This window comes from Girardinichthys multiradiatus, chromosome 7, assembly GCF_021462225.1.
Source record: "Girardinichthys multiradiatus isolate DD_20200921_A chromosome 7, DD_fGirMul_XY1, whole genome shotgun sequence".
Classification (NCBI taxonomy): domain Eukaryota; kingdom Metazoa; phylum Chordata; class Actinopteri; order Cyprinodontiformes; family Goodeidae; genus Girardinichthys; species Girardinichthys multiradiatus.
Genome location: NC_061800.1, coordinates 27,644,570 through 27,665,606, shown reverse-complemented (window position 1 = coordinate 27,665,606; position 21,037 = coordinate 27,644,570). Strand labels below are relative to the sequence as shown.

Below are 21,037 nucleotides of genomic sequence, written 5' to 3'. Positions count from 1 at the left end.
CATATTTGTATATGCAGCATGATTGAATAAGGAATTAAGTCTGGAAACTCCAACATTTTTCCAAGTCCAAACTATGTAATCATATTCAATACTGCGCAGAAACTCCGACAACTGCAATTCACCTGAACCGACAGCGCAGGCAAGGACAGCATTAATCAGGAAAGCAGCCAAGGGGCCAACGGTGACTTTGGAAGAACTGCAGGGATCCACAGCTCAGGTGGAAAAATCTGTTGAGTACAACTATTAGTCAAGGTCTTCACGCAAGAGTGGCAGGAAGAAAGCTGTAAGAAGTCCTGTTTAGTTTGCCACCACTCATGTAGGGGACATAGCAAACGTGGGTGAAGGAACTCTGGTCACGCGAGACAAAAATGTAACCTTTTGGGCCTACATGCAAAATACTTAGTGTGGCAGAAATACATTACCTGTCACCCCGAACACACCATCCCCACCATGAAACACGGTGATGGCAGCATCATGCTTTTTCTTCACCTAGTCAGAGTTTATGAGATCTTGGATGAAGCTAAATACAGTCCTCTCCTTCCATTAAAGACTCCAGAGGACATACAGCCAGAGATACAAAGGAATGGTTTAGATTAAACACATATTCCTGTGCTAGATTGGCCTAGTTAAAGTTCAGGTGAATCTAACAGAAAAGATCCCGACAAAAAAAAAAAAAAGAAATGTATGGGAAATTTGCGGTTGTAACATGACAAAACGTTAAAAAAGTTACAGAAGAGTTATGATTATCTTTGCAAAGCGCTGCATTCCCGATTCACACCATCCAAGTCTTCTCTTGGGGATGAGATTTCCCGGTTTTCCGAGCCAATGAAGACCATTGTAGATGTGGACCAGGGAGCACCTTTTGTGAGTAGACACTTAAAAGCCACTGCTGCGATCACCATCATCCACCTCATCCAAACACGGTCGCTCATTTATTCGCCTTGAGAGAGAAACTCTTGAGAAATAAGAGAGATGGCCTGAGTGAAACGGTTGTAGAAATCTGGAGTTTATGAGCCGCCGGGGGCCCAAAATAAAACCTGATCCGGCTGCTTTCAGGAAGCGGAGCTACATGCAGTGACACCAGTAAAAATACCTCACAACCCTGCAGGTGATAGTAATGGGTTTTTATTGCTTTAAGAAACTATTACCTTCAAGTGTCTACTAAGCCACTCACAGTGCCACAACCAATGGTGAGGTCAAAGACTTTTTCACGTCCGAGCAAAACCGATAAATGAGCACATATAATATACACCATATAAAAACAGCTGTTTAAAAGTATTTTGGTGACTGAATCAATATCATGAAGACAGTTAAATAGCTCGAAACATAATGGGTTACAAAAACGCCACAATGTGTATTCTTTTCTTTAAACCAGAGTGTATAAAACAGAGGGAGGAGGGGGATGCAAATGGCCATCTGAGAAAGGCAGGGTGTTTTTGATCATTTTTAAGAAAAACGGGCGAAGCAAGCAGAGCGGCATCCGGGATTTCTGAGCACTGGTATAAATAATCTTTGCTAATGTCCTTTAATTCATCACATAATCTAACAACAGCCTCCCCACTACTCACAAGATCGCGGACCATGGAGTGGACTCACAGCTACTTGAAATCTGAAAACCCTCCGGCTACGGGGGGGGTGAAGGAGAATCTGAGGTTGTGCAAATTCATTACCAAATAGTGCACTAGAACCACATTGCACACATAAAGCAGATGAAACGGGTTAATCAGAAAGCCAGTCGGCTGTGAGTCCACGCAGCCGCTGCAAATCATTTACTTTGCGTGAAGGGTGGCGTGGCGCTGTTGGCACTTGCAGTGGTGGCACTAACTAATGAGAAGCCGGCAGGGGGCGCCGTGGAGCTGTGACTGGGCTGCACGTCTTTCGGGATTCCGCTGTGGGAGGCCAGTTGATGGCCGAAGGCCGCGCTGAACTGAGGGAGCTGTTGCTTGGGCTGTGTGGGGGTCAACAGGTGATCGTGTGAGGAAGAAGAGGAGGATGATGACGAGAGGACGGGGGGAGCTGTTAAACCCGTCACGGCGCCCTGAGGCATCGCCGACAGAGCCGGCATTGGCTGCAGTGTTACAGAGTGGGTGGTGGCGGGCGGGGTGGACAGGGAGGTGGTGATGAGATGACTCTCTGACCGCATGAGATTGCCGAACTGCGTGGGGTCTGTGAGGGGGAGGTTGTTAAACGTTGAGCGAGGGGTCCCCGGAACCCCGCTGAGAGGGACCTCGAGCAGAAGGGGGGTGTCTGTCTGGAAGGAGGTGGCGTGGGGAGAAGATATGTGGTCACTGTACGGGGATGGCACATGCTCACTACTGTAGTGGCTGCCTTGGGGAGACAACGCAGAGACCTCCGACTTTGCCAGGACATGGGAAGTGTGCGTTCGAGAAAATGTCCGCTCTGTTATAGAGGTCTGTGTGAGCAGGGAGATGCTGGTGGTCGCCACCGCAGAAGTAGGTGAGGTCAGGTTGGAGCATGACGGAGGCGGCTGGCTCGTTGGCTGGGATGGCGGCGATGGGGAGAAGTGGTCCCCGGTGGACTGCAGCAGATTATCCTCCAACTCCAGGCTGGTGAAGTTCTCAGCAGGGATGCGAGCGCTGAGCAGGTCCCCCATGCTGCCCGGCTGGACCGGTCCGGGAAACACGGTCATGGCTCGGTGGTCCACTCCCTCGGCTGAAGACAGGTCTCCCATGGAGGTCAGGCACACCAACGAGTCCGGGTAGGAGCCCATCGCCTGCAGGGCGCGGACCAGTTCCTCAGCCTCCTCTGTGGTGGGCAGCAGCTCTCCGTTCTTAACTGCAACAACATTTAACATCAGGGTTACCACACAGTTCCTACATGTTCCACGTCACAATTCCAGAGTATAGAAATATTTCTACAGCGGTCAGGCTTTATGGAAGAGAAACTTAGTAAGTTTAAGTTAATGGGTTGAAGGAAAGGAAGGAACGTACAGACAATGAGATAGGAAAACAAATACTCTTATTCCCATTCATATCCAGACCCAGAAAACCACTAAATTCAGTTCCAGGCAGAGCAGGAAGCCCGTATCACCGATTGGGAGGATTTCTCTGTTTGTACATAATCAATCACTGCGTCACAAAAATAAAGCTCAAAGGAACCTTCAAACAAGTCGAAATCTTGCAGGTCGTCAGGTAGCCGTGGTAACACATCAGAGAAATCCTCCTGGTTTAACTCAAGATCATTAGGAATGTCTGCTATGTCATTGGTGATGTCATCAGGAAGCTCGTCTGTGCTCAGGTCTGGAGTCGAAGGGCTCCTGTAGCAAGCACAGCATGAACCAATGGCTTAGAGGAGAAATACGACCATGTTGGCGTGGATCTGCTACACATAAACAATGAGAATGTTCTGACTCCTGTTTTTAAATATTTTTTTTAAGAGGCAGACCTGATGCCGGCCTGCGAGGGCATCATGAGGCTCATCGAGGGCATTCCCAGGTTCCCCTGCGGCAACGCTGGCGGGATGGGTTTCTGGGGCCTCCGCGGCCCTCTCCTCCTTTTCTTCTTATGTTTTTTGGTGAGCGCTGGCGGTTTGGTCTTTTTACGTGGCTTTCGCTGCTGCTGGTGCTGCACTCTCCGGTTTCCGTCCCCGCGCAGAAAATTATCCTGAGCATAATGAATGACAGGGTCATTAACTAAGCTAAGAGAGAAAAAAAATGAGATGGACAAAATTAAAAAGCTTGTGCAGATTTCGTCTGGCTCAGATACATCCATACAATCCCACTGATATTTGGTGAAACTCCTCTGTCACCAGCTGTCGAACTCACCATCTTTTTGGCATGCTCTTCGCAGAGGGGAGTCTGGTGCGTAATATCAAACACAGGGATGGAGCACTGTTGACCGTCTGCAAATTTGGCTGTGCAACTAGCAAAGAGCTGCTGGGAACGATTCAACAATATGTCTACATACCAGAATAAAGGAAAAAAACAACAATATGCTGGAGAGAAAACATAATAATCCACTTCAATGAAGTGGATGAAATTATCATAAAATAACTAACAACATCCATTAATCTGAAACTGTGGCCTCCGGCTCCGACATAAGAGCATAGCAGGGCAAAGGATACGCTGAAAACAGTGTTGGGTGAAGGGCAGAGCTCTGTTGTTGCAGGTCTGGCCCTTGGTGGATCCAGTGCAGGTCGCTGCTTCTGTGCTCTGCGGCCTTGCTGGAGGCACACTGCAAAGACAAATACATTCTGGACTGAGCAACCGCCTGTTTCAGTTAACGCTGTTACAGAAATGTTTCACAGGGACAGGTTTTCCTCGTCCTGGTGTGAGATTACCATGAAGAGCTGTGAGAGTTTCCACCCAGCTCCTGGATCAGCTGCCCCGCGGAGTCAGGGTTGTTGCTGGCAGCCTGCAGCAAGGCTTTCCGGAAGGCGTAACGGTACCTCTTCTGGCGGATGCTCGCCCTCTCCTGTCTGCACATGTGCTTGTATTTCTCCCGAAGGTAGGAGCAAAGCCGAAGCAGGCGGGCTCTCCGCGAAGACCCGCCGTCACCTTCCGGCCTACACAGGAAACACATGAAAGTCACGACAACGACGCATTTAGACGTTGTGCGATGAGGCTAAGCAGTTAAAGAGACAGACCTGTTCTCTGGTTTCCACGAATTCTGAAAAGGAGTAACTCTCTCAGCATCCTCTTCTTCGTCGTCGTCTTCGGCACTGTCTTCTGACCAGTCCAAACCTGGAACAGAGCTGTTTAGACCGGCTCATCTATCTCAACAAGCTCTTAAAGGCTTACAACTCTCACTATACCAGCTACGGTAATTTATATACTCGTGTTGTTAAGCATTAAAATAAGTCACCTAGATGAGAGAAGAGCTCTCCGTGCTCCCGCTGTCTCTTGGCACAGAGCTGAACCAGGTGGTGCAACCTGGCAAGGCAGTCGGCAGACGGTGAGAAGGCCGTGGGTTGCATGATGACCACGTGCCTCTGATTGTTACTGCCACCATCCTTGCAGCAGACAGGCGGTTGAGTTGCAGCGAAAGGCATTTTCCTGCTGAGCGATGGTCCAGAATGTTGCCCTGAACTGGGCAATGCGTTTGCAGGCATCCCTGGAGGCAGAAAGTTGACTGACTGAGGTGGTGGCGGATTGCATAATAAACCCTGCTGCTGTCCTGGGAAGGGGAAGGATGTCAAGCCGGTCTGCTGAGGCGACTGCAAGAGACCCGGCGTCTGTCGTGGTAGATGAGCGTTGAGCGGCGAAGAGGGGTGGATGCGTGGAACCGGTGAGGCCGTAAAGTGCTCAGGAGTTGGCTGGAAGAGTTCTGTGTCCTGGGAGAGTTTCTGGTTGACCACCAGCCGACTCTGTGGCTTCTTCTTGATGCTGCTCCCCTTTCGAGGGGTGCCCACCTCCTCTCCGTCCGTTTCATCCTCATAAAAGGCAAAAGGGTCCAGGAGTTCACCATCAGCAAGGGGTAACAGGCGTGAGCAAGGGGGAGATGGTGGAAGTTCATCTATACCATTGGTGGCTCTCAGAGCTAAAGAGGGCACAGTTATGTTGAGAGCCACTGACTCCAGGTGAGCCCGAGGACGCGTTTCCTCTAAACCATCATGTTTCTTCTTGCGTTCCTTCTTCGGGATAAAGCCGAGAACCTGCAGGTGGCTGTTACAGTATCTGGAGAAAAAAAGGAACGCATCCCCCAGATATTCAGCAACAAAACCACGACTGCTATTTTTATATTAAATCAAATCTGCCACATGTGCACTCATTCAAAACCCACCTGCGATCCTCAGACTTGGGGATGGGGTTGGTGCAACGCTGGCTGTTGTACTTTGCCACATATTCACACTGCTTGAAAGGAGCCGTCTTGTCCTCCAGAACATGCCGGATGCAGAACGCGTACCCATTTAGCCTGCGCTGCTTGCACAGCTTTGGACTGTACGAGCACAGCGGCTTATTGTCCACCTCTGAGAAGTGTATGTGTTTGCCTTCATACATCACGTGACTCTTGTCCTTGAAAACATCAGCTGACGGGAAAAAGGAGAGGGGAAAACAACAATCACAACTCCAAAACATTACCACCATTCCTGCACATCAGAGATATTTAGTCCTTTGAAAATATCTAGTTATTAGTATTGTCGGCCACATAGCCTTGAAGAAGTATTAACAACCCTTGATGTTTTCATATTTTCTCACGTTCCAGCTAACAACCCTTGATGTATTTACTTGAAACTTTTTGCCACAGACCCAAACACAGAGCAGCACATGATTGTGAAGTGGAACAAAAATATATATATTTGGTCTTTAATTTTCTTTACAAATCAAACCCTAAAAGGTTTGGGGTACATTCATAATTCATCCCCTGACCAGTTCTTTTCAAATCTTGCCATAGACTCTAAATTGAATTTTTGTCTGAACTTTGACTGGGCCATTAGAAGGAATATGCATTGGTCTAAACTATTCCATGCTAAACAAAAATTGGCTTCATCTGACTTGGTCAACTTCTGCCACATGTTTATTCTGTACCCTATATGGCTTGATTACACATGCACCCATCATGTTTTGCCACTTTGTGCTGGTCTGTCACATAAACTCCTGATGTGAGGTTTGAGGGTTGTAACTTGACACCAGGGCTGCAAGTAACGATTATTTATATAATCACTTAATCTGTCAATTACCTTTTTGATTAATATACGGATAGCAAAGAGTGCTTAATAGAACCAGGTGAAGCTAAAACTATGCCACTTGAGGAGTTCTGGATAAAGCATATTTGCCAGCAAACGAAGCTTTTCATCTTAAATGCAAAATGCATATTGTTTGTACAATGTTGGCCAAGCTACTGCTATTTGTATATTAAAGTTATTGATTATTCGATTACTAAATTAGTTGACGATTAGTTCAATTAATTGTTTCAACCCTACTTGACACAAGGTGCAAAGGTTAAAAGGGATGTTTTGCAACACTAGATTGAAATTTAATTTCTTTTTTTAGATACAGAAAAAAACAAGTTTTCCTACACCTGGAGCTGATTTCTTCTGGTTTTGTTGCAATGAAATATTTGACCTGTGAGTACAGATGTTTTAGAAGGTAAAATCAAAATCTTTTTTCCTTTCACACCCTAAGATCTGATTTGAAGTGAGAAACGTGTGGCAACAGTTTGTATAATTTCAGTGGTGATTTAACACTTTATTATTAAAGAAAATGTAGGATGGGATCGATCTTGCCGTGCAAGAGAGAAAGTTCAGAAAGCAGTGGCTTCAAAGTAAAGCTAATGCTGGAGATGAAGCGCATGTCATTTGGTTACAGTAAGAAACAATGTCATTTTATTTACAGCTGAGCTTATATTTCAAACTTTTGTTCTGAAGTAGCTGCGAGCAACGCAACATCTGTATTTATATAAAGTAGTATTTTAACACACAGCGGAAAGTTTGAATTAGGCTCTTTATTGTTGATAAATCTCATAAGCTTAGAGGAGGGGGAGCAAACAGTGACAATGTTTAGTTACCTTTAACTACTTTATGAATACACTTAGCTAGCTTGCTACATTAGCTTAGCGAACGAGAGGACGCTCTTAAACTTTCAGTTACACAACAAATGTATATCAATTATTTACCCGTGTCTCATTTTATTAAGTATAACCTCAGCATCTGTTAGTCAGATATACACATCATCAACAAGAGCTGAACAAGAAAACCAACATTTTCCAGTTAGCTAACAAAGCTAAAAACACTAATTAGTAGGCGGTAGCTAACCAGGAAACGGAAACATACCCAAACAGACGTCTATTTCCAGTTTAGATTTATTTCGAAAAAATAGAAGCATATAAGTAAGATACCAGCAGCAGCTTGTGGGACCCGGTTTTAATAATTTAACGCAATGCAACTTAATAGATTTATGGTTAAATACTTTCAAACAAAGGGTATGCATACGAGGATCACGGCCCTCTCCTCCGAGGCCTCTGCAATAATCGATAGGAGTAACAGCCTCTGTTATTACATAATGTGACATTGGCAGGCTGCAAAAGACTAAGACGTTTACAATACGTAACTTACTTCTATTCAAGACAATTGGAATTTAAGTATGATCACAATATACTGAGCAAATGCGTTAAATAGAAAAGGCCTATTAACCTGAATGGGACAGCGGCCTCTAGTAAGTCGCCAGTCCGACTGAGGCCAGTGCAAAGCGGCGCACTCAGAAATCGATGCCGAGGCTGCTCACGACTCCGCTTACCTTGAATGGGTTCGGGCTGTGTACGGTATTCGCTCCAGACAGACGGCCGAAATGTCTATTAGAATCAGCTAGGCTACTCGGGCATCGATATTCCAGGTAGGGTAGTAACGGAGGTCTTCATCGAGCTCGGATTTTCTTGAAAAAAGGAGCCATGTAAATATAGGCAAACCAGCGCAAATTACAAGCCGTAGGTAGGCTGCTGAGGACATTTGTTGGATCCACAGCAGACTCCTCACAGCACCACTACAGGCACTGCGGGGACATGACAACAATCCGCTCAACAACAACAACCTCTCCTACCATATTGGAAATGTAACTTTGTTAAAATCCTTACAGTGTGCAACTATGACTGCATGAAACAAATTATGGTGTGTATGGAGGACAGTGCGGTCGAAATGTTCCACATTGACACAAATCGGTAAAGATCCACCTGGACTCCGACTGTCATCGTCTATGAGTTATCAGCCCTCCTGCCACACTGTTGCCCCGCTGTTCACTAATGACAGACCCGGTGTCAATCAGGCACAGAGCCTCCATCTGGAAAACTCAAGTAGCTGTTGCATAAAAAAAATATTCAATTTCAGACAACTTCGAAAGGTACAAACTTAAATAGGTTTGAAAACATTTATTCGACTTGCTACAAAATTCAGGTTGTTCATTTAGAACAGTCTTACAAAAATGAACACTTAATATACCCTGTTTACCTTATAGAAAATATATTCTAACATTTATATTAATTACTTTACAGGGAAATAAAATGTACCAGCTGAGGATTACGATTTAATTGTTTTTGTTCACATTACTTAAAACGAGAATAGTAGTTCTTTAAAGTGCATCTCAGGATAATAATATACATTCTCCACACAAAAGTTTAAACAAGGACATCCAAATACATATCTACTGTGATGTGCAAAAAGAAATATGCATCTAGGAAAGTGCAAATGTAGAAGTTGTGCGTATCATGTGACGGCTATTTGTTGTGCTTTAGCAAATGGCTGGTTCCTCAACGGCTTGTGCTCCTTCTGTGACAGCTTTCACACATTTTGCCATGGTCTGGGAGGCTCTGCTTATGGGATCTGTGGGTACACATTTAAAGCAGATTTCAAATTGCCATCACTCCTTGGAAGAAAATGACAGTACTTGCTCTAAAGTAAAAGATACAACGTCTCTATGACATTTTCCACAAATGATCCTTTGTTTTACACCAAACTCACACAGAGTCTGATGCTGAAAAGCCTAAATGTTTTGCTTATCTGACCGTAGCACACAATTGTAGTTAAAATCCTCCACGTCTCCACATGTTTACATTTGTGATGGTAGGGCAGAAAAGCCTTTTCTTTGGCATCACTGCCCTGTCATATTATGCCATGTTCATACGGGGAAACAGAAAGTCATGGATTACTAATTAGAAGTCTCTAGAAACTCTGATCAACCTGTAAAAAAGTGCTTCAGTTACATTTATTTAGTTACCATTTTGCGACTGCTGGTTTTGTTTAAGACATATATTTCTAACTGTTAAATTAAATTGTATTTTTCCGCATCTTTCAGAGTGAGGTTGTGATACTGCAATGAAAGATACATTTATTGAAATGTGTTTTTCTAACATATCTTTACCAGGGGTGACAACACATTTTTCCACATGGATTTATATTTCATGAAGCATTAAGCTGAAATGATCAAAAGACATGGTGAAGTATTCTGAATCTAAAGGAAAACAAAATATACTCTAAAGGTTTTAGATAAAAATAGGCATTTAACTCAGGGTCAATAATCAAACTTTTCCAAATAACTATTGTGTGGTGGCCTAAAACAATCCTAAAACCTGTGTTGAACATTCATTGGTAGTTGATCAAATGAAATGTAAAAATGATCACTTCACTCGGATGACAACACTGTAGTGGAAAAGGTGGCTTGGATTAACTATAAAAAGCTTTTTATACAAGTACAAAAAGACACACAACCATTTTCCCCTTGTGTCCTCCATTAAATCCAACTAAACCTTTCCTGTTTTAGATCAGTTATAGGATTAGCTAAGTTATTTCCATTTGATAAATGACAGAATAACGAGGAAGATTTTCTTTTTATAACATTATTAATATTTGGTTAAATTGTCTTTAAACTGTATGACTTGGTTCAAATGCTTTGGGTATCCTTCCACAAGCTTCTCAATAGTTTCCTGGAGTTTTGGACCATTCAACAAACAAGTCTTGTTTGTAGGCCACTTAGCTTAAACACTTTTTCAGCTCTGCCCACAAATTTTCTATAGGACTGAGATTCAGGCTTTGAGAAAACAACTCCAAAACATTGACTTGGTCCTTAAAACTCTTATGCCCCTATTCTACTAGCTCGATTTGGTCCTACTTGACTCCACTCGGCTCACTTTGCGAGCATTTCCATTACTGTTTTTTCCGTACCGGTACCTAGTTTTTTGGTCCCTTCTGAGCAGGTCCAACCGGGGCCGAGTTGGGACTACATGTGATGTGAACAGACTGCTGTTCAATGATTGGCCATGGGACCAGGAGAAACTTGAAGGGTTTCGCTGAGGTAGTGCTGGGAAAGGTTAATAAAACTCAAGAGTGATTACAATAATATTAAGTACCACATTTCCCAGAGCGGCTATTTAGAAATCCTAAACCATGCCTGAAGGCTGAAAAGAAAAAGAACACATCAGCTTTCTGAATTACACGCAGGCTGAGCGTTGTATTTAATAACTTAAGCCAGCTGATCACACATAAAATCAGCTGTTTAGAGCCTTATTTATAAGTTCTGTCAGGGCTGGGGTCCAGATAATTATCCTAGTGGATCATTTTATACATAAAAAAAAAAACATAAGACATTCTTGCATATACAATAATACAAACATTATTAGTATTTAGTTTATTTACTTGTATGTTTTTATTTATTTATTTATTATCATTTCAAGGAGATTAGTTTAATGTGACAATGTCACACATTAACTTTAATAGCAGGTCAGTGCTACACTGACAGCTGGAGGGCCTCAGCCACCAGAGATCCATCCGTCAGTGGATCAGTGGAAACACCGAGTAGAGCGAAGCCGAGTGGAGTGGAGCCATGCCGGCTAAAACGAGCCAGTGGAAAAGGGGCAATATAGTAACCAACTTGCTGCTATGCTTACGGTCTTTGTCCATTTAGAAGACCCATTTGTATCCAAAGTTTTACCTTCCTGGCTGATATTTTGATATGTTGCTTCAATACTTGCACATGAAGTTTGTTCCTCATGATGCCATCTATTTTGTAATGTGCACCAGTCCCTCCAAAACATCTAAGTAACATAATGCTGTCTATTACGTCACAGTTGGGATGGTGTTCTCAGGCTTGCAAGCTTCTCTTTTTTTCTCCAGAAAAATAAGGTATTTATGATTTTAGATTTTATATTTGCACATACTTGTTTAAGCAGATGAACATGGCACCTTCAGGTATCAAATAAATTGTACCCAAGAATGAAAGACTTAAAGAGGTAAACAATTCTCTTCCTGATATTTTGCCCTTTTTTTCTATTTCTATGATGTCACACAACCAAATACAACCACAGGTGTTCCTTCAATTAACTCAAATGTTCTGATCAGAAGCATACACAAAATCCTCTCTCTCGTTATTCTAGCATTTAGCAAATAAAAACTAATTTTGGTAATCCTAGTTGACCTAAAACAGGAAAGGTTTAGTTTGATTTAATGTAAGAGAGTGAGAAAAAATAAAAAGCATAAATAGCTTTTAATACACAGTTTTTGTGTTAGGATCTGGTTTCAGTTGAGTATAATGTTTACAAAAGATAAGATTAGGGTGCTCTCATATTTAACAATCATGAAGGATTCGTAATAATAATAATAATAATAGTTTGGTTTTGCTTCTAAATTTAAAAAAAAAAACAAAAGATTGATTTGGGCATATTTGATTCTAGTATGAGTTTCCAATCTGCATATTATAGCATTTGGTTTACTTGCTACTTTCAGCCCATAGTAGTGACGACCCACCTGTCATGTAAAAGTCCTTCACAGTTAGCTGTGGAGGAACTAAAGGTTCAGCAAGGACAGCCTGGTTCACTGCCTGAAACAGATAAGGCAGATATCACCAGCATCAAACAGAGACACATGACGTAAACTGAGATTAGTACAAGCTGATAAATGTGTTATGGTTTGCCGCCTGGACTACAGTCATAAAAGGGAAGATAACTGCTGACCTTGGACAGTTCATTAGCCTGCTTAAAATAGTTGGCCTCCTCAATTTTATCGTATCGAACCAGATTAGGGGAAACCTCGGCCAGTCTGTGACGTACTTCATCAAGACTGTCATAAGGCAGAGTCACTCCAGCGAGCTTTTAGGGAGAAAAAATATTATACACAGTAATTATCTTTATTTGTAATAGTGTGTTTGTTTGTTTGCTGTAGTTCACCTCAGATATGGCTCTGATGATCCTCCAGTCCTCCCTGGCCATGCCGGGAGGAGTCACAGCAACTTTGGTCTGCTGGGCACGGCCCTCAGTGTTCACATAAGTGGCAGATTTTTCTGTATATGCAGCTCCAGGGAGTATGATATCAGCTAATGGGGCACCCACATCACCATGGTGGCCTACGTAAAAATAAAGAGAGTTATGACAATGTCAGCTCAACTTTATGCTTCTTGAATTTTGTCACATTGCAACCACAGATTTCACTGTATGTGGCCAGAGGTATTATTCTGCACCGTTTACTACAGGAAAATTACAGCAAACCCACCAAGACTTGGTTGTCCACTGCAAGTGGCAGGCCGGGCAAGTAGAGAATTTATCAGAGAAGATGCCAAGAGGCTCATTATAACTCTGGAGGAGCTGCAGAGATCCACAGCTCAATTGTAATCTGTTGACAGCACAAGTAGTCATGCACTCCACAAATCTGGCCTTTATAGATGAGTGGAAAGAAGAAATTGACAGAACTCCTTAAGAAGTTCCATCAGCAGTTTGCCACAAAACATGTAGCAACATAGCAAAACGTGGGTATGTACAAAAACCTTGTGGCACAATGTGTTACGCACAATTCAGCATGTTGCATTAAGGTGTGCAGAAGCCACATAAACTTTTTCCATCGACAATAATTAACTACAGAGAACTAAACCTCACCTAAATACACTAAAATATGACTCCATTCAGTTTTATTTAATTCATGGAGCATCAAACCTGACGTTTTTTCATGAGTTTGAGTTTTTATGGTTTAAGCCCGAGCAATGAAACTGCAACACATTTCGCCTCATACAATTACGTAACACACCTCAGAAAATGATGGAAACAACCTCAGTAAACTCAGGATGTAAACTGTAAAACGTCCTCTGTTTCTGTCACCTGTAGACGGAATTTGCCTTGCTGCTGAAAAGCGCTATATCAATAAACTTGACTTGACTTGCATCGGTCTGTGCGCCGAGGAGCATAAAATTCATGTGAACCATCTAAGGGGCATTTTTATTCTCACTGAAAAAGAAAACAGTGTCGGATCAGCAGATTAATTTCTAACAAGTCAAGTTTGATGATTCCTAAGGTGGACAAGCTGGAGACAATCACATGTTTATCAAAAGCTCCAGAAAGTTGTGCGTAATTGTGGAACGATGGCAGCTTTGCCACAGCTTGAGGACGTCGCCATTGGAAGAAGCCAGAGGGAGGGTGTTTTTCAGAGATTGTACTGACCTGCTGGCACGTGATGATGCATGGCTTATTAGTTGGTTTAGATTACCCGGGGCAATTATTTTGGAGCTCTGCACGAAACTGGCCCCAGTGTTACAGAGGGAATTGGATTTAATGTACACATTGTATAACTAAACGGGTTTGAGATGACAAATGTTTTATTTTCAGTCAGGTCTGAGTTGCTGATGTCATTCAAGAAGGGGTTGGTTTGCTGTAATTGACTACATATCCCTCATGGTGTGTAGACACAGTCTCTCCACCGAAAGGAACCAGTTCGGTTCTCTGACTGTCAGAAAACCGTTGCCATGGTTTTTTTGGACACGTGGTGGGTGCCTTCTGCCTGTTTATACTACTTTACATATGTATATTTATGGGCGGGGACCAGGCGGTTCAAGCACCACGTGCAGCTGCACCCAATGTACCACAAATTGGGATGTATGAAGGCTTCGTGTGCGGTGACATGTCTACATTTGAATATTTTTTTTTTGCGCTGCAAGTTTCTGAATTTCTCCCTACCGCCAAGTTTTAGTATGACAGCTGCACAATCTTTTGTACATTAGGCCCCTGGTTACAAAGACCAAAACTGAGCATTTTGGCCTTCCTAGCAAAGTCCGATGAAGCCGAAAAATACCTGCACATTATCCTTTCAGATTTCAATTTGTGAAAACCAGGTTCATTTTGCTTCCTTTATACAATTATACACAACTTCACATAAAATAAAAACTACTTTGATGTTTGTGGTTGTAACGTGACAAGATGAGAAAAGGTTTAAGGGCCATTAACACAATTTCAAGTCACAGCAACAGAATCTCTGCTGCTGTGAAGTTAAAAAACAAATTACCTTGATAAATTATCAGGCTGTCCTTCGCAAGGTCTTGGCGAGTGATACAGCCAGCATCAGCCCCGAGTAAGAACAAAATTTTAGGTGGATTCTTCAGGATTGTCTCAACACCTGGCTTGTACCCAAGATCAAGTGCTGCCACTTGACCGGCAACCCTGATGACACAAGCAAAACAGCACATATTTACAAAGTTGATCTTGGAAAATATGCTGTCCGTGAAAGTTCTGTTAGATGGTTACCTATGAAGCACATTGAGAATCTTCCAGGTTTCCTGCAGGCCACTGCTGACACGAGCATTCTGAGCAATAGTTGACACAGCAGCCATTATGGCTGCCCCCTCCTCTCTCTGCAGGCAGCTGCTGCCAACTACAACAACAGGGCGCTTCGCTTGAGCCAAAACCTGCAGGAGCAGCCAAAAGCCACAAAATTAAGTAGAAACACACCAGATGTTAAGGAACATTTGTACCTGCGAATGATCCAAGGGTTACCTGAGAGAACGGGTGACTTTCTGAAGCAATGTCTTTCAGGATCTTGGCAGACTCCCCAAGATGATCGTATGTGTAACTTAGGTCCACTTTCTTGCCTACTAGAGCTACCTGTAGGTCATTGTGCAGCCAGCTGAGGCGAGGTCATATTGAAGCGCGGTTATTTACAGTTTACCGCCAAACTGTCCAAGGCAAGTAGTTTATTTACCTTTTTCTGATGCGTGCATTGAAGAGAGGAGCCTCATAGCGAGGGTGCGTGCCCACCAGCAGGAGCACATCAGCTCCTTCAATGCCAGCAATGCTAGTATTAAGAAGATAGTTTGAACGCAGATCAGATCTAAAAAATAGAGGGAAAAAAAAAACAGCATCAGCACATTTCACAGCGTATTTGTACCACTGCTTGTTTCCATGTACCGCTGTTTGTTGGGTGGTCTTACCCAGATCCAGCCATGGGAAACATTTCCTCAGTGCAGAGGTTATCGCTATTCAAACGGTTCAGTAAGTCTTTCAGGGAAACAAGAGACTCAGCGTCCACCAAACCTCCGACAACCGCCGCAATGTTGCTTCCTTTGACGCTTTGCAACTGCCCAAACAGATCTTGTTTTTTATTTGTTTTTGTTTTTTTACTTCCTTAAAATTGTGAATGACTCACCACTCCAGCCACTCGGGTCAGCACGTCTTCCCACGATGTCGGAACCAAGTCCCCAGACTCGTTTTTCACCAGTGGCTGAGTCAGCCTCTGTCTCTTCAGTCCGTCATAAGCAAACCTGTCAAAAGTAAAAGCAAGAACTAGTTAAGGAATGATGCAGAATTATTACGTGAGCAATATACTCTGTTTCTAAGACGTAGAGCCACTTTGGTAAGGAATGAACCTGGTTTTATCAGAGATCCATTCCTCATTTATATCCTCATGAAGTCGGGGTAAAATTCTCATCACTTCCCCGCCACGGGTGCTCACCACTATGTTACTCCCCACAGCATCCAGAATGTCAATGGATTCAGTCTTCCTGTGAAAGAACAAATATAGACTGAGTATAGACACCCATTTCTGCTCCTATGAAAAGTTAAACACGTTACAAACTCTCTAACAACCTGATTTCCCAAGGGCGAGCAGTGAAAGCATAAGGTTTAGACGTCAGGGCTCCCACTGGACATATATCAATAATGTTCCCAGATAACTCCGACATGAACATCTTCTCCACGTAAGTCCCAATCTGGAGGTCATTGCCTCTACCAGTGGTGCCAAGATCCTCCACACCTGCGATCTCACTGGCAAAGCTGCAGAAGCGACATCAAAAATGCAGGCGTTTTAATCATCCCAAAGTGATTCTACATCCTAATTCACCTTTTAATCTAAAGTTTGACTCACCGTACACAGCGAGTGCACTGGATGCAGCGAGTCATGATGGTTTTTATAAGGGGACCAATGTTTTTATCTTCCACTGCTCTTTTGCCCTCTGTGAAGCGGCTTCGGTCACTGCCAAACTGCATGGATTGGTCCTACCAAATAAATAAATATGGCTTCTTTTGTCTTTAAGGTTTCTTAGTCTAAGTACAAATCTCTTTTCCAAAGTTATTAATTGGATCTTCATTATTTTACACACTTTATTCATTCATTTATTTATTTTTAATTTAATTTTACCTCTTAAGGTTTTACATTTTAGACACTCCTAACACTTTAACTATTGATTTGATTCCATTGCTAGTTAGTTCCTGCCTTTATTTATTGGTCTTCCTTATTTTTAACTTTTTTTTTTTTTTTTCTCAGTTTTGCTTTGCCTTACATATTTACCCTTTTTTCTGTAGTTTATCATATCTGTAGTCTTTCTCTATTATGGACAGTCATAGTTAATTTAGCCATCTACAACTCCGTGTGTGCAGAAGGAAGTTTGTTTGGTTTTAACCTTGTATGTGCATTGATTTCTGTAAAACAACGTGTGGTACATTGTATGAAAAGTGCTACGGAAAATAAAGGTTGACAGATTACCTGGAGATCACATTCACCTCCTTGATCACAAATAGGACAATCCAGAGGGTGGTTAGCCAGTAGGAACTCCATCACACCCTCTCTGTGTGAAATTTACCAAAGGTTTTGAGTACATTTCTAACAGATTATTGGGGAACTTCTGTTAGAAAGAGCTAAACTTTCACAAATCGAAGTAACAACAACTCTCCTGAAATAAGAAAGCTTACCTAATAAAAAGAATCTGCAAACAATAAGCAAATACACTAATTTAATCATCTTCTTGTAAATCAGTTTAATTCTACCTGGCCTTCCTTGTTTTGTCAGAGTTGGTTAAGATGTTCCACCCTTTCATGACAGGCATAGCACAGGCTGCCACAGGCTAGAAAATAAACAAACAAAGCGCATAAGCAGCCACAGCCCTCATCTGTGTAAGAACAGATGATCCATGTAGACTTGATACCTTGGGGACTTTCTCTATCTCCACAAGACACATCCGACAGTTTCCAGCAACTGACAAGCGCTCATGGTAGCAGAAGCGGGGAATCTGCATCCCTGCCTTCTCACACGCCTGCAACAGAACACGGCCAGCATTACATTGGGTGAGGAGAAAACCAGAACTTTTAAAATCCAACCTTTATTTTTACGTTTTTTTATTCAGTGGGTGAATAAACATACATGAAGAAATAATTGGGGTTTTTTGTTGTTTTTTTTTTACAAAAATGTGAAAACAATTGGCTGCATGGTGGTGCAGTTGGTAGCACTTTTGCCTTGCAGCAAGAAGGTCCTGGGTTCGACTCTTTCTGCATGGAGTTTGCATGTTCTCCCCGTGCATGCATGGGTTCTCTCCGGGTACTCCAGCTTCCTCCCACAGTCCAAAAACATGACTGTTAGGTTAATTGGTCTCTCTACATTGCCCTTAGGTGTGCATGGTTGTTTGCCCTGTGCGTCTGTGTTGCCCTGCAATGGACTGGAAACCTATCCGCCGCCTCCTGCCTATAAACTGCTGGAGATAGGCACCAGCTTCCCTGTGAATCACTATGGTAGAAAATTACTGACTGACTGTAAAAAAAATGTCCTGGTATTTAAAAATGCTCATGATGGCATGCGCTCCTAAAACATTCTCAGGGTGTTTAGATGTGAAACAGGCCCACAGCATCAAATATCCTCCACGTACCTAAAAGTTGACATGAGGTGTTTCTCGCACATAGTTGTTTCCCACCAACCCTAAATGGTGTGTTTATTGTCAAAACACTATATTTTAGCTTCATCACACCAAAGCACATGGTTCCATTTAAAGTCCCTGTGACATTCAGCAAACGCCACACATTTTCGTTTGTGATGGTAGTGCAGAAAAGCCTTTTTCTGCTATTGTTTTAAACCATTACATGGCTTGTTGATACTGTTTATTGGTTGTTATGGAGACTTGGAGAGCCCAAGATGCCCCTATGGGCTAGCAGTGAGCTTTGAAGATTTATTTTACCTCCCTTAACCATCGTTCTAACTGTGTTTATCATGGTACTTGTCCAGCCTCATGGCTGTTGGCTTATGTGAGTCTGTTTCAGGTCATACTTATATCCCAGGGAAACAAAAAAATCATGGATTACTAATTAGATTCCTACAAACACAGATTAATTTAAAAAAAAAAAGGAAAATGCTTCAGGCAAGTTTATTTTAAAAGGTTTTTTTTTTTTAGGAGCAACTACAACTGTCCCACAGGTGATTTTGTTAAAACAATAATGTCTTACCAAAGGATGTGTTTCCTCACAGAATAAATGTTCTCAAATGTTGGATTGGTTTTGTCTTTTCAGTTTGAGATCATGCTACAACTGGTTTTAAGGCTTTCTACACATCTTTATCAGGAGTGCCAATAAATTGTGTCTGTAAATTACCTGCAACACAGTGGTTCCTGGCTCCACCATGACAGGCTTCCCATCCACAAACACCTCCTGGAGGTTGCTAGCAGCAGCGGCTGCTGCTGTAGAAGCAGTGCGCGCTTTAGGCACACGTTAATTTGTGTTACAATCAGTCATCCAAAGCAGTAAATATTAAATAAAATGAATAAAAATGTTTTTTATATAAAGAAATGCTATGATTGCTACCCAATCATGGGGCTGGTTGCTGACTTAAAAGTTTTCAAGCAAACAGTAACTGAGACATTTCATTATTAGGTCCTAATCTGAGGCACAGATTTATCCAAGACTTAACATACGCTCAATCGGTCTGTAGTATATGACGACAAACCAAAGCAGAGGAAAGACATGTTGGTCATCATTTGGACTGTTTTCAAGTCCGGACCTAACCTGTACTGCAGCAGATAGAAATAAATGTACTTCCAGTGTAGGGTACAGTGAGCTGTAACTTTATAGTTAGGTCATAATTAATGTTTAAACAAAGCAAAAATGTAAACAGTAATGATTTGTCCACAGTTTTTCCTTCCACCTAACTTTCCATTAATTTCCTGGGATAAAGTGCTCTGCGAACAGCCAGTTTCTTTAGCAATGACCTTTTGCGACTGATCGGCCTTGTTAATGGACAACTGTCAAGTGAGCAGTCTTACCCATCGTTCTGTAGGCCAACATCATATTTATATTGGTTTTAGGTAATATTCTAAGTTTCAGATAAACTGAATTTCGGTTTGCAACAGCTTTAAGCATTAATAGTCCAAATAAAGTGTATCAATGTGTAATTAAACAATACAACATATAAGAATTTCAACTTTTGCATTGATTTACTGAAAAATATTTACTTTAGGTTGATATCCCAATTTACTGAGATGCACCTGAAAGTAACAAGTCACTGACCAAACTGATCCTAATGTAGCAGCAGGTTGGTTTATAATCCAACCTTTAATCCATCAAGTGGAGAAAACTAACAGAGTGGTGCAAGCATTCAAATATTTTCTTTCCTGAGCACAGCCGACAAATAGCTGTTGCACAAAAACACAAAACACACGTTGTACGAGCTGTGACCGAGGCAGGATTAATTAACGATGAAGTTGCATATTGTTACCATTGTGAGCTGCAGCAGCCGCGCCTCCCTTAGTGATAGCTGCTGGAAAGAGACTGCGATTCACAACAGGCAACCACATCATCCTGGAAGAGACACGGAAAAACGACATCTTATCATCAGGCCGCAAATCTAGCCAGTGTGATAGAGAGAAAGAGAGAGAGATGCACCGAGCTCAAATAGCCTCCGCCAAGTGGCTACCAAAACAAACGCCGGGGAAAGCTAGCTAACTTTGGCATCCTCTTGGTCGTTATTAATAAGCTAACCTATGCTGAGACACGTCAAAAATAAACGTTCATAATACACCGGACTATAACTATACATTTATATAATGACAGTTATTATTTAAACAGAGCGCAAAATGTTTTAAATGATAGCTAAATGTCCCAAACACAGACGTCACTATGTTGCTAACTCCCCTGGGCTAATGTTAATATTGTTGTAGCGCGGCTCATTCTCATCCAAACGATGACTGATGAAGACCAAATATACAAGTGAAGCTGTATTTTATGTCCTTAACGTCAGAGGGGATTATATCCCGTTTCCTCCCGTGATTTTGGCCAAATAGCCCAAGAAACACAAAGTTGGAGAACGTAAACACGCGTCATCTCCGTTCAATAGTCTTTCTTAATGTTAAGCGCATTTGTGTGGAGTTTTTCTCATTTTAAATGGCCGTTTACTCACCTCGCCAGTGTTCTCATTGGGCCGGTTGGCTCGCAGATTGCGGACTGTCTTCTAACTGTGCTGCGTCACGGATTAAGTAATCCTGAAGCATGTACCATAATCCCAACCAGGGGGATAAAGTTTGTGTGGTTGCCTAAGAGAGTACAATTGTCTCTCAGTAAATCTAAAATATTATTGTAAAGTTAATTTATAT

At 42.4% G+C, this 21,037-nt stretch overlaps 2 protein-coding genes across 4 annotated transcripts; both read right to left on the bottom strand.

Annotated features, from left to right (window-relative positions):
* Positions 1-1,109: 1,109 nt before the first annotated feature.
* On the bottom strand, positions 1,110-8,678 carry LOC124871254 (INO80 complex subunit D). Of its 3 annotated transcripts, XM_047370419.1 has the most exons (11): positions 8,529-8,678; positions 8,195-8,329; positions 5,742-5,988; positions 4,824-5,635; positions 4,606-4,702; positions 4,300-4,524; positions 4,084-4,193; positions 3,785-3,918; positions 3,406-3,623; positions 3,120-3,277; positions 1,110-2,796 (listed from the first exon to the last, which is right to left on the bottom strand). In XM_047370419.1, the coding sequence occupies exons 3-11, from the start codon at positions 5,957-5,959 to the stop codon at positions 1,766-1,768; spliced, it is 3,003 nt and encodes a 1,000-aa protein (XP_047226375.1). In that variant the 5' UTR covers positions 5,960-5,988; positions 8,195-8,329; positions 8,529-8,678; the 3' UTR covers positions 1,110-1,765. The 3 variants fall into 3 exon arrangements, with proteins under 3 accessions (XP_047226375.1, XP_047226374.1, XP_047226376.1); XM_047370418.1 differs by having other exon boundaries at positions 8,195-8,677; XM_047370420.1 differs by lacking the exons at positions 8,195-8,329; positions 8,529-8,678 and adding an exon at positions 8,092-8,113.
* A 126-nt stretch (positions 8,679-8,804) lies between these two features.
* Positions 8,805-20,920, bottom strand: LOC124871256 (NADH-ubiquinone oxidoreductase 75 kDa subunit, mitochondrial-like). Its single transcript, XM_047370421.1, has 19 exons — positions 20,845-20,920; positions 20,164-20,297; positions 19,044-19,147; positions 17,615-17,722; positions 17,457-17,533; positions 17,176-17,257; positions 16,558-16,688; positions 16,281-16,466; positions 16,061-16,195; positions 15,841-15,955; positions 15,626-15,771; positions 15,397-15,525; positions 15,192-15,321; positions 14,943-15,103; positions 14,704-14,858; positions 12,606-12,781; positions 12,393-12,527; positions 12,187-12,259; positions 8,805-9,270 (listed from the first exon to the last, which is right to left on the bottom strand). Exons 1-19 carry the CDS (start codon positions 20,859-20,861, stop codon positions 9,179-9,181), a joined length of 2,286 nt encoding a protein of 761 aa, XP_047226377.1. The 5' UTR covers positions 20,862-20,920; the 3' UTR covers positions 8,805-9,178.
* Positions 20,921-21,037: the final 117 nt, after the last annotated feature.